Source organism: Vigna umbellata, chromosome 7, assembly GCF_029865625.1.
Source record: "Vigna umbellata cultivar VRB3 chromosome 7, Vumbellata_1.0, whole genome shotgun sequence".
NCBI lineage: Eukaryota > Viridiplantae > Streptophyta > Magnoliopsida > Fabales > Fabaceae > Vigna > Vigna umbellata.
The window spans coordinates 19,747,862-19,761,143 of record NC_142171.1 but is presented as its reverse complement, the minus strand read 5'-3'; the positions used below and the strand labels follow the sequence as shown (position 1 = coordinate 19,761,143).

Sequence of the window (13,282 nt, the reverse complement as noted above, 5' to 3'; positions counted from 1 at the left end):
TCAAATCCACCTTTGAAAAATATTTGGCCCCCTTAGTTCGTCTAGCAACTCCTCTATCAAGGGAATCGGGAATTTATCAGGTACAGTGGCTCGGTTTAAGGCCCTGTAGTCCACACAAAATCTCCAGCTGCCATCCTTCTTCTTTACCAAAATTACAGGGCTCGAATATGGACTGTTGCTCGTCCTTATAACGCCCGTTTTCAGCATTTCCCCCACCTGTTTCTCAATCTCCCCCTTCATCACATGGGGATATCTGTACGGCCTTATATTCACGGGGTCCGTACCTTCTTTTAAGGGAATTTGATGAACCATTCCCCTATCTGGCGGTAGTCCGGACGGCTCGTGAAATACGTCCCCGTACCTGTCCAAGATTCGTATCATGTCGAGCGTCTGCTTCCTTGTCAACTCCGGACCGAACGTTTCTTTTTCCTGAGCGTACGGTCTTTGCTCCTCTTCCTTTTCTGTCTCCCTAAGCTCCCACATTAGCAACCAGACCTCTACTTCCTTCATCTTAAGCAACGCTGCAGGTTCCACTAATCTCCGAGTTAGAGTCGGGTCTCCTTTAATTGTCATTTTGCGCCCTGCTTGCACGTACGCCATAGTTAGCTGCCCCCAATTTAAGGTTACCTCGCCCAGCTTGGCCAACCATTCTACCCCCAGTATCACATCCACTCCGCCCAATTCGAACAGGTGAAATCGTTCATTGATCACCACCTCTCCCATGTGGATCGTTACTGCCTCACAGCACCCCCTCGTCTCCTTTCTCTGTCCATCCCCCAAACTCACCCTGTAGGGTGGTGTATCTACTACGGGTAATGCCAGGTCTTCTACCAATTTCCTGCTTATGAAATTGTGGCTGGCGCCACTGTCAATCAGAATCAGAACCTGCTTCGTCCCTATCTGCCCATACAGCTTCATCGTTCTGGGCTGGGTGAGCCCTCTTGCCGAGAAAGCAGATAGCTCCATTTGTTCGAGTTCAACCTCGACCTCTTCTTCCCCTCCTGGCTCCTCGTCTTCTGCCAATATCAGCATCCGAAGTCCCCTTTCTGGGCAGTGATGCCCCGGACCGAACGGTCCTCCGCACCTGAAACACCTCCCTTCCTCCCTACGTTTGACGTACTCAGCGTACGGTAAATCCCGTACGTTCCTGCCTTGAGCGTTAGAGAACGTACGTGCGCCTTCTCTCCTTGGGCCTCCTTCCTTCTCAACTGTACCCGTTCGGTTCTGATTGTGGCGGCTAGGATCCACCCTTGCCACTGAACCGCTCGGTTTTCCCCACGTTTGTCCTTTGCTGCTGATTCCCCCTCTTGCCCTTGCTCCAGCTTGGAATGCCTCCACGTCCCTTGCTAGTCTCATGACGTCCATGAACTCCTTCGGGTCAAGCAACCTGAGTTGGTTACGAATCCCCTCCTGTAGTCCGGCCATGAAATACCCCATCAACTGTGCCTCGGGTATTTTTTCTGCTTGGCCCACCAACACCTCGAATTCTTGGATATAGTCTCCCACGGACCCTGATTGTTTACAGGATGCTAGCCTCTCGAAGACCGTTCCTTGATTTCGGCCTCCAAACCGAACCACCAACGCCTCTTTTAATCCTGCCCATGTTCGGTTCCTGGCTTTCTCCCTCCAAAACCGAAACCAGTGTCCTGCTATCCCTTCCATGCTGATGTATGCCAGGCGCAACTTTTCGTCCTCTGGTACCCCTTGTAGTTCGAAAAATTTATCCGCCCTATAAATCCAGTTCATAGGCTCGTTACCTTCGAATACGGGTAACTCAACCCTCCTCCTCCAGTACGGCTGCTCCTCTCGGTGGCCACCCTCCAAGCCGCTACCGTCCTTCTCCTCCTCGTCATTCCTTCTTCCATTGACCGATCCCTGACTACCGTCAAGGTGGCCATCCTCCCGTCGACCTCGCTCCCCTATCACCCTCACCAGTTCCTGGACTGCCGATTCCAGACCGCCCATGGAGATTTCTAGGGTCTCCATTCTTCCTTCCATAGCATTCAGCCTTCCTTCCATGACGCTTTCCTCCCTTCAATAGGATCCGGCAGGTCGGACCAATTGTTACGTGCCTGACCACGTAACTTGCCTCTCACAGTGAACAAACGTACTTAACTGAATAAAAACTCTTTATTATTGCAACTTTGGTAATCACAAAACACAACCAATGACTGGGAGCAGGGTCTCCTTCAGTCACACGAGAGCATAACCTCTCTTACAGTACTCGAATAATCAAAAACATACCCTAAGCTCTAGGTGCCTCCTTTATTAATACTAATCACTCCTTCCAGAAAAGGTAGGGAATAATAGTAATTGCCTATTTATTATAATTATCTGGAAAGAATCATTCTATCCTTATTTACTATAGTAATTGCCTATTTATTATAATTATCTGGAAAGAATCATTCTATCCTTATTTACTATATTTATTGTATTTATTACTGTAATACTCTGTTGACGTCCCTTGGGTCCCGCCTGTCCTTCCGCTTGCCAGTTAGACGCTCGTTGTCGTCTTCCTTTGTTCAAGACGCTCGTCCTCACTTAGGACGATCGTCCTCACTCCCTGTTGTCCCGTTCGCTCCGACCGTACGTCCTCGCTCTGCTCGCCCAGGGCGCTCGGCCTCACTCCTTGTTGCCCCGCTCGCTCGGCCTCCCCTCGCTGAGGACGTTCGTCCTCGCCCCTCGTCATCTCCGGCCCAGAACGCTCGTCCGTTACCGTACGATTCCCCTCTTGCTCAGAACGCTCGTCCTCTCCCCTATCCCTCCTATATCTTCTTCTCTCGTACACTCGCCAGGCCCTAACAGAATATAACAGAGATGAATAAAAACTTTAAATGAAAGGGTTGTACAAAACCACATGAGAAGAGAACAAGATCTTCAAGCCATCTTCCATTCCAGCAGTAGTGGTTTGTTCCTTCTTTCAACTCCCCATGGAGCTCACGGCCTCCTTCTCCCAGACTCACGGCCTTCCACTCTCTCCACTCAAATTGTTTCTTCCTCACACTCAGAATTTTCTCCCTGCCTACCGTCCACCACTCAGAACCCCAAAATGTGAAAACTAAAACTTCCTTCTTGACCGTGCACTTTCCTCTGCTATATGGAGTCTCCACTCAATTTGCAGAATGATGATTATCTCTTAAGTGGATGGAGCCCTCAGGATTAATGGCTATAACACTAAGGATTAATGCATGGAGCACTGAAGATAATGCTTTGAGCACTTAGGATTAGATGACCTACCTCCACTAGCTGCCTTATCTGCTGGACAAAGAAGTGATGCAGTTTGGAACGTGAATTTTTCTGGATGAAGCTCCCTTGCTGGATGAAGCTCCTTTGTTGGACCGTGTGTGTGAAGAGTGGTGCAGCTGGAACGTATGAAGGTGTGAAGGCTGGATGCTTTCCTTGTGTGTGTAGCACTTCCTTAGTGTGTGAATGGTTGGACTATTTTTTTGGCAGCGGCTGTATGCTTTGTGTTGGTTAAGGAAAATGAATTCCCATTCAAATGTGCAGTTGGAAAAACCGTGAGGTGCTATCCTTGGTGGTCCCTCCTTTTGTCTTATGTGCTTCCACATCTACAAGGAACGTTATATTCCTTTGCTGACTACCGTGAGGTGCTTCGAAATGTGGACCTCCACCAAATTCTTTCACTAATCAAAACAAAACAAGGAAGACCCTCCACTTTGTTGTGTGCCGTGTGGTTTGTTCCAAGTCAAATTGTCTAACACTTTTGTGAAACCGTGGCATGTGCACACCAATTCAATACACACCCTTTGAAATTCTGAAAAGCTTGCTCCCCATGTGCAGCATGTACTAATAAAATAAAGGAGACAAGACTTCTTACTTTCTTGCATGCAGTACACTTGTTCCTTACATATCATTGTGCAGTAATTTTAGAAGAAAGAAATCATGTGTTGCTTCATGCTTTTGCTAGCTATGTGCAGTAATTTTTGAAATAACATTAATAAGTCTATTTCTAAATTTTCTTTTCTTGTATTGTATAAAAATATATATTATGTTCAAGAATATGGCATCAGGTGGTTCTGGCCCTCCTAATCCACCTTCAGGAAATCCCGATAAGGGGAAGGGGAAGAAATCTTATGTAGTGAAGTTGATGACACGTTTCAATAATGAAATTGGTTCAACCAGTCAGCCAACTACACCTACCTCTACCTCCACTGCTAGATCTGTTCCACCTCCATTAGTTGTTCCTGCCTTCACTCCCACTCCACATCAAGTTCCTACATCTACACCCACTCCATACCAAGTGCCTCCTCATGGAATGGCTTCACTCTCTCCCAATGTTGGTTCTAACCCATCAACTCCCACAAATATTGCACCATCACCTGGTACAGACGATGCAAATCCACATTCCAGTTCAGCCGCCAATTATGTCGAAGAATGTTTCAATAGTCGTCCAATGATTACACCTGTTGGAGGAGGGTAAGAAAAAAATTAACTCAACTAATATATAGACAAATCATTGTTGTATTACTGTAATGTTTGAGTTCAATTTTGGTTTAGGTTTTATCCTACAAAAACTGCATCGAAGGCAATCACAGCCACCATCAAGCAACAGTTTGATGAGCCATGGCTAACATGGGGCTCAATCCCTAAGTCAACCAGAGATGTCTTCTTCGAACGTTTTAAGGTACACACTTTTCAATCCCAATCCTATTACACTAAGCAATTATTCTCTGTATGTGTAAATCAAACATATTATTCAAACCTATTATTTTTAATATAACAGAGAAAGGTTTCATGGAAGCCTGAAGATGAGGAAAAGGTAAAAAAGAATTATCACACCAAGGCATCTCATAGACTCTCTGAGATGTATAAAAAAGCTAGAACTATTGGAAAAAAACCTGATTGGCTGGGGGACGATACTTGGAATGCTCTTTTGGAAAAGTGGAACATGCCACTTTATAGACAAAAAGTGTGAAACAACAAAGAAGAATCAGACATCTGAAAAGGGTGGTTGTTTGCACATTGGAGGGTCTATAAGCGTGCATGAGCATGCTATTCGTTTGGTATGTAACTTGTACATTTTTTTTCTTATATTTGTAATCATAAACTTTAAAAATATTTATTAACAACTCATTTTGTTTGCAGTCACAGGAGCTTGGTCGGTCTGTGCATGTTGATGAAATATTTCAGCAGACACATATTCGTCAATCAACAGGGGAATTTGTGGACGAAAGGTCTAGGCGGACCCATGTAAGTTTCTACTAACTGTATCCCATTACAAAATTTTGGTTTTTAAACCTCATGTTTAATATTAATATTTATTCATTTAACAGGAACAATTTGTTGCAAAATTTTCTCAAATAAGATCTGAGACTGCATCTGTTGGTGTCTCAGCATCTTCTTCTCTAGACCCTACGGAGGAGGAAAGATTGAGAAACCGATGTTGGTTAGAGGCTGCTGGTGGAAGATACAAGGGACGCGTATATGGCATTGGAAATGTCAGTTCCCAAGATGACTGTGTCGATAGTTACATCCAACAGACACAAGCATCTTCTTCTGCTCAACAACAAAATTTAGAAGAAATTGTTAATCTGAAATCGCAGTTACAACAATATGGTCAGCAGCTTCAAAAGTTTGAAGGCTTTATTGGCGTCCTCCTGCCATTCCTTCCGCCTTCAGCAGTCGCAGCTGCACAAGACTTTTTAAACCTTCAAAATCCTCAACTTCAAAATGAAGTACCCAATGATGTCCAACCAGAACAGCAACCTCCAGAACAGCAACCACCACACCAGCAACCAACAGATGAACAACCAGAAGATGGAAATGATTATATGCATTATTAGGCATTTTATAGAACTTATTTCCATTATTGTTGAACTTATTTAGAAGCACAATCACAATCCGTTTATGAACTTACCTGATGTTTATTCTTGCACTTATATTGATGTCAACAATATTTATGTATTCATATACAATGTTTCCTTTATGGATTAAGTGTATTTGAAAAGCTTTATGGATTTATATGTCAATGTGCAATGTATAATGTCCAGGATTGCTTATATCAATTGTGAATGTTCACTATAATGTCCAGGTCTGTTTGTATATTGTGTATGGGAAACTGCCATATACAGAGTATATATTTAGCTCTGCTTAAACCATTATATACGGATATATCCGTATATACTGTTCGTATATAAATTATATACGAAAATTATATACGGAAATTATATACAAAAATTATATACAAAAATTATATATGGAAATTATATACGAAAATTATATACGGAAATTATATATGGAAATTATATACAAAAATTATATACAGAAATTATATACAAAAATTATATACAGAAATTATATACGGAAATTATGTACGAAAATTATATACGGAAATTATATACGGATAAATCCGTATATAATTTCCGTATATAATTTCCGTATATAATTTCCATATATAATTTTCGTATATAATTTATATACGGATTTATCCGTATATAAACCTAGCTACGATGGTATTATATACGGATTTTTGCCCGTATGTAATCCGTATATAACCAAGTATTATATACGGATTTTAGGTCTTATATATGAATTTTGGCTGTATGTAATTCACTTTTTTCTTGTAGTGTGTTTTCTTTTGTTTAACATATTTCATTCTCACCTAATTCAAATTTATTTAAATAATAAATAGTACGAAAGTGAAGAACAACGACCAAATTTCCACAACATCCTTACAGGACTCAGGAAAATTCGAGAATTATGAATAATTGGGAGGATGCACATGAATCCATCAAAGCTGATGTTAGCCAGCTGAAGGACCAAGTTGGCCAGAGTCTGTGAAAACTACTAGAGAGTCCTCGTCGGCACGAGTTGAGGGAACTGCCCACTCTTATCCCCCAATGTTAAACGTCCTAGGCTAGTCGATTCCTTTCCCAATGTATGGTTTACCCCCGAGTTACACTCCTCCCATAGGAGATTTTTCAGAAATAGAGCATGCTTCATTTTCCTTTCCCACAACTGTTAATGTACCGCCAATCGGCACTCGAGGTCTTGTTAATGTACCACCAATCGACACCCATGGCGAGTATAGGGATGAATGAGACAACTACACTTGTGGGAACGCGAGTGACTGTAATGCCACACATGGTCACTGGGGAAGACTCTTCAACCAGGGCCATACCGCATACTGCTTTACATAGGGTAATTAATAGCGTTGATGGGGCTAAAATCAGGCTGGAAATTCTAGAAGAAAGACTGAGGGATGTTGAAGGAGTTGAAAGTTATGGGTCCAGTGATGTTGCAAGATTGAGTTTGGTTCCTAGTGTGAAAATACCGCATAAGTTTAAGTCACCGAAATTTGAGAAGTACAAGGGTAGTACATGCCCAAGAGGCCACTTGACCATGTATTGTAGAAAGATGGCTGCATACGCTTATGATGAAAATACTCATCCATTTTTTCCAAGATAGCTTGGCTGGGGTGGCATTGAACTGGTATACTCACCTAGAGCCGTCTCGAATCCGTTGCTGGACGGACCTGGCTAACACCTTCGTGAAGCAATATATATACAATACGCATGTTGCACCGGACCTTTTGAAGTTGCAAAATATGGCAAAGAAGGACAATGAAACTTTTAAAGAATATGCCCAAAGATGGAGAGACTTAGCTGCACAGGTCGAGCCTTCTTTGTATAAGAGAGAGATGATGGCAATGTTTGGAAACACGCTCCAACCACCATTTTATGATTACATGGTAGGGAATGTGTCCTCCAATTTTGTCGATATCATCATGTCACACCCGGAATCGCGACGGGACGACGATCCAAAAAAGGAATGGGTTTTGAAAAGAGATTTTGGAGTCGCCACCATAGTTTATTCTGGAAAACTACGGAAAAACCATAAAATAATAAGACACGGTCCACGAAAACCATATTCTGGGTTCGAGAGTCGGTTACGCGTAGGGAAGGTGTTAGCACCCTACAATGCCTGCCCTAAGGTAGTACCTTTAACTAGATACGCGAATGTGATGTGGTTCTCAAAATGTTTAACTATCCCCTAAAATAAAACTTTACAGAAACAAAATATATTTTTAGTTTTTGGGCCCGACAAGGATTGTCCTTGCTCCTACGTATTCTCATTCAGAATGAGAAATCAGGGTTACGTAGTTCTTTTAAACTGTTTGAGAAGTTTGTTTGGAAATTGTTTTGGAAATTTGTTTTGAAATGATTTTGGATTTTGGGAAGTGAAAGAGAAGAGGTTTTTAGCACAAGGACGATGCGTGCGATCACACATGTGCCTAAACCTTTAAAATATATTTTTTCATCATTTCTTATAAAAGTGCATTTAAAATGAGGATAAATATTTAAAATGGGAACAAAAGAGAGAAGAAGAAAAATAAATAAATTAAAAATAAAAATAAAAATAAAAAAAAGAAATAGAAATAAAAATAAAATAAAAGAGTAAATAAATAAATAATGAAAATAAAGTACAAAGTAAAAGGATAAAATAAAATAAAGGTAAAATAATAAGTAAATAATATATATAAAACAAAGGTGTGGAGGTGCTAAATAAGAAACTGGGATGCTTAAACAACAATAAAAAAAAAACAAATTGGGCCAAAGCCCAGGCGGAGAGGGGTGTGAAAACGAGAATAAGGGGGCGTAGGGAAGAACTTCGTTTTTTTTTGTTTTTGGGAACAGAACGGGCCTGAGCCCAAGGAAAGGAATGGACGTAAAGGTGTAAAGGTGAGGAATGGGGGTGCGCGTAGGAGAGAAAAAGTTTTATTTTTATTTATTTTTGGATCAGAAGACCCAAGGCCCTTTTCACTTCTCAGATCTGGAAAACCCTAGGGGTTCTCACATCCTAACTCATTTCCAATGCACCCAGAGGCTCGAGTTCCTCTACTTGAACGAGAAAACCTAGAGGCAATCACCACCCATTCTGCCTCAGTCTTCGTTCAAACGGTCGGCCACCGTTAGACGCGACCCCGGCTCAATCCAAAGCGACACCGGCGACCAGGCGCCACCGGAGCCGCCGTCGGATCTTTCTCTTCCTCTTCGTGCGCGGGAAGTTCTCTCCTTCTTCTCTGTTTCTTCGCGCGCGTACGGCTGTCTCCGCCAAACCGGCCACTGCTAGACGCGACCCAGGGCGTTGCCAGCATCGCCGCTCGCCGTCAAGATCGTCGCCGGCCCTGGAATCTGGTTCCTCTCTTCTCTTCTTCTCGCGCGCAAGAGAGACCGTCTTCTCTTTCGTGAATCGCCTCTTGGGCGAGCTCGACCACCGTGTTGGCCAGGGCTCCGCTAGCGTCACCGGTCGTCGCCAGAGATGCCTCCGGTCACCATGTCAACGTTCTCTTTCCTTCTCTGCTAGTAAGCAGAGGAACCCTTTTCTCCTCCTTCGAACTCAAGACCAACGAGGCCGGACGTCGCCGCAGCTGCCTACAAAGCCAGCCGCCGCACAAGAATTCTCTTCCCCTCCTCACACCGTAGTCGCCACCACCACAGAGGCGGAAACTGCCGCCACCGAGGCTGCCGCGATGGGCTCTCCAATTTCTCTTTCAAGGGTTCTTTCCTCTCCAGCATCACCACCGGACTGACGCATCCTTCCCTCTTTTTTCTCATTTTTTATTTACTCATTTATTGATTAATGGATTGGGAACGATGGATGTCTGTTGTGTTCGACTGAGTATGAGTGCGAGTGTGAGTAGCGGTGGCCATTTTTGGAATTAATCTGATGGATGTTTATAGCATAGAAACATTGAGGGAGTGGGCTAAACAGATAAGTTGTGTTACTGGCTAAGGATGACAGAAATTTTTACGCTTGGTGTTGAAGTCAATGAACTTGAGGATGTTGAACTAAGGATGTAGTCTGAAGTGTCAATTTGCCATCGTTGTTTGAATGTGTTGTATCTCCGTTTGCTTTTTATCACATGTTTTCTGGGTGCTAAAGGGTATTGAAGCTTTGATGTTGGGGAGTATATGCTTATTTTCTATTGTTAACAAAATAGATGAAGTTTGCAGGCACTGAAACTGCATTTTGGGTGCAGTTTGGGTGTAGTTTGGATTAACAGGGGAAGGTAAACAAACGCAAATCATCGATCATTCGTCTCTCAACATGCATAGGGAAAGCATATCTACGAGAAGCATGACCAAAGAGCTTAGGTATATGAAGACTTACCTTCGCAGCTTCAAGGTGCCTTTCTTCTTGGGTTCTAATTCCCTTTGTTCTCCTTAATGCCGGAAAGTAAAGTTGACTGGGCAGCTAGGTTCACACAATAGTCGGTTCTCCTCTTTCGGTTCTCCTCTTTTCTCTTTGGTCTCAGGTCTCTTGCTCTCTCGTGGTAATGGTGGTGATCAGTGATCCCCTCCAATATGATTATCCCCTTTTCAAAACCAAAGCCCCCTCCTTTCTGTTGTACACTCTGAGATCTCCTCTGGCACCAGATTTCCTTTCTCCCTTTTTTCTTCATGTTTTCATGTTTCCCTTTTGCAGTTGGCTCATGCTCGTTCAAAACTTTTTCCTCTTCCATGTATGTCTACTGCTGCCGTTTAAGAATTTTTAGCAAGGAAAACCAATAACTTTTTCATGCTGCCACCCTATAAACACATTCTAAGCATTCACTGCAACTGATGGCTTCATGAGGAGGGAACAGAGTTGACTTGTGATTTTACTTTTCCTTTTCTTTCACTTCCCTTTTTTTTTATATAAAAAGGTAATCTTTTATTGAATTAAAAAAAATAGAAAAAATAAAACAAATAAAAGGAAAAACGACAAAACAAAAAAATAAAAGTAAACTTAAAAAGAGAAATAAAATGAAATAAAGCAAAATAGAATAAAATAAAAATAAAGGTAAATCAAAGAAAAGATAAAATAAACAAAATAAAAAAATAAAACCAAATAAAAATGAAATAAAAATAAAAACAAAATAAAATAAAATATAAACAGGAGAGGAAATAAATAAAAACGAAACAAAGTAAAAACAAAGGATAAAAATAATAGAAAAAAGAAAACAAAACAAAACCACCATTTTTTTGAGATTTCGTATCAAATTTATCTTTGCCCGTTTATTTTAATATATTACATCTTCTTAACTCTAGATACTTTTTTTAACTATCCGGACGAAATTGGGTATTAACACATCATAATAGGCAAAAGGATAGAAATTGGATTGAAAAATGGGAAAATTGCATATGGCCCATTCGCGGTTGCAAACTCCAAAAAACCTAGTTTCAATCCGTGAACGAAGAAGGAAGGGGATGTGCATTCAGCGTCGGTAATGCCCGTGTGGAGAGGTCAAGCTCCTACTCATAATTATCAACCATACTTAGGCCAACCTCCCTATGCAGCTAACACAACGTTTGCCCACTAAACCAGGCCTCAACAACAACAAGGGTTTTACCAACCACAACATATCCCAAATGATGCTTTGAGGACTAGGGTGAATGTGAGTCCAAATCAGAATGTGGGTCAAAAAACTTATCCAAGAAGGAACCAAGAAAGAAGTTTTTGTGCATTTCTCCCCTATCCCTACAACTTACACAAAATTGTTAAGTGTGTCAAATTTGAAGAGATTCTGCAAGACTTGCTTGACAGAAGTTTGATGCAAGGATGCTTCAAGGACAAGGAGGAGGAAGTGTTTGCACAGATTGGTGGAGAATATGATGTAACTTTGCCAGAACCGTCGGTGACCCATTTCCCCAGGACCACCCCTACACCAACAACTCAAGAAGGGTCACCTGTTGTCATCCGTGTATGATGACAAATTTATGAACACCGAAATACGGCGCCACAAACTTGTTTAACAATCGGCAAGTGTGACCGAATCGTTTCAAGTAATAAACTCGGTAAGACCAAGTATCGTTCTCCCAAAGGACTCACGGCCTAGTTTAGTTATGTGATTCGTTGATTAGCTAAGACTTAAGAACGAAATAAGTGGAGTTTAATATGCAAAACAGAAAATAAACATGTATGCATGAGTTTTGATCAATGGCTAAAACAAAATACAAACACTTCAATGGAATATATGGATGAGTATGTTGTTGGGGTTTATCAATTTCATCTTATCCACTCTCATATATTTTAGGAATTCAACATTCTTTTCATCATTGTTAATGCCACTCTCTAAATTACCTTGCAAGAAGGCCTATCCCTAATTACGAGTTCATACGATTCCTAGCATTCCTAATAATTAGTTCTTTTAGTGCAGGAGCTTAACGACAACCAATATACTATTGGGAGAAATTCCCCGGATCTAGACTTCCCCGTACGTTCCCGTATCGACAAATCAATAATCATGCATTGAATAAGTTAAACAAAGCAAGCATCGAGCAAAGAGGAAAAACCCTAACTATTGATGAAAGAAAGCATAGGTCTTAAATATAAGATGTAAAAAAAAATTCCATATATGAGAGTTTCACAAGACTACATTGATTCCCCAACAACAATACAAGGTTTAGTTCACCATATTCATGGTGAAACTAGATGAACAATAATGAAAGAATGAAGGATAAAACCCTAAAAAGGTGAAGAGGTAGCCTGAGCATCCAAGATCCTCCTTCAAAGGGGTGGAGAAGAGAGTGTTTGCTTCGTTTCTGCCAAAGATACAAGCCCTAGGACGTCCTAAAGCTTATATACTATTCTAAAAATACAGAAAATTAGGCCCAAGCCCAAAATAGTGCCAGAAAACCGGTCCAAGCCCATTTAGAATGGCGCTCAGCGGTACTAGCGCATGATCCATTTTGCCCCCCAGCTGTTGTTTTGCCCCTCAGCGGTGATTTCGGCACCTGAAAACTGCCGCTCAGCGCCAAATTTCCGCTCAGTGCCACTCGGTCACATTTTTTTCTGCATTCTGGTTGACTTTTCAGCATTCTGGTTGACTTTTTTGGTTGACTTTTCTGGTTTCTGGTTTACTTTTCAGCACTCCAATCATTCGGTACTTCAATTCTTCTTTCAAATCATTCAATTAGCCTACAAAATCAAGGGAATCTTGCACAAAACCATTAAATTCACTTTCAACTCTCTTATTCACAAAACTAAAGCAAAAATATGAGTTCAAGCTAGTTTCTAAGTCTTAAAGGTTGCTTTTGGTATCAATTTTAAGCATAAAAATAACAGTTTTTCAACTGTTATCAGTGTACCATCCCCTATTCCTTACAAGAACGAGAAGGCGGTCCCTTGCAGATATGGGACACACGCGTTAGGTGAGGGGCAAGGTGCAAATCCAGCTATTGAAAACATATCGGGCATAGGTGGAATGACGAAAAGTGGTCGAATTTTTACACAACCAATGTTCATGAAAAAAGGAACTAATAATTATGAAACAATG

The 13,282-nt window shown here is 41.5% G+C and overlaps 1 protein-coding gene and 1 pseudogene across 2 annotated transcripts; one reads left to right on the top strand and one right to left on the bottom strand.

Annotated features, from left to right (window-relative positions):
- On the bottom strand, positions 1-2,019 carry LOC148195351 (uncharacterized). The gene has a single exon (XM_088095167.1). It carries the CDS (start codon positions 2,017-2,019, stop codon positions 1-3), a length of 2,019 nt encoding a protein of 672 aa, XP_087951293.1.
- A 79-nt stretch (positions 2,020-2,098) lies between these two features.
- LOC124839234 (uncharacterized) lies at positions 2,099-6,020 on the top strand (annotated as a pseudogene). Its single transcript, XR_015780781.1, has 5 exons — positions 2,099-4,437; positions 4,519-4,645; positions 4,745-5,024; positions 5,107-5,211; positions 5,295-6,020. The product of XR_015780781.1 is annotated as an uncharacterized LOC124839234 (transcript).
- The last annotated feature ends 7,262 nt before the right edge of the window (positions 6,021-13,282 follow it).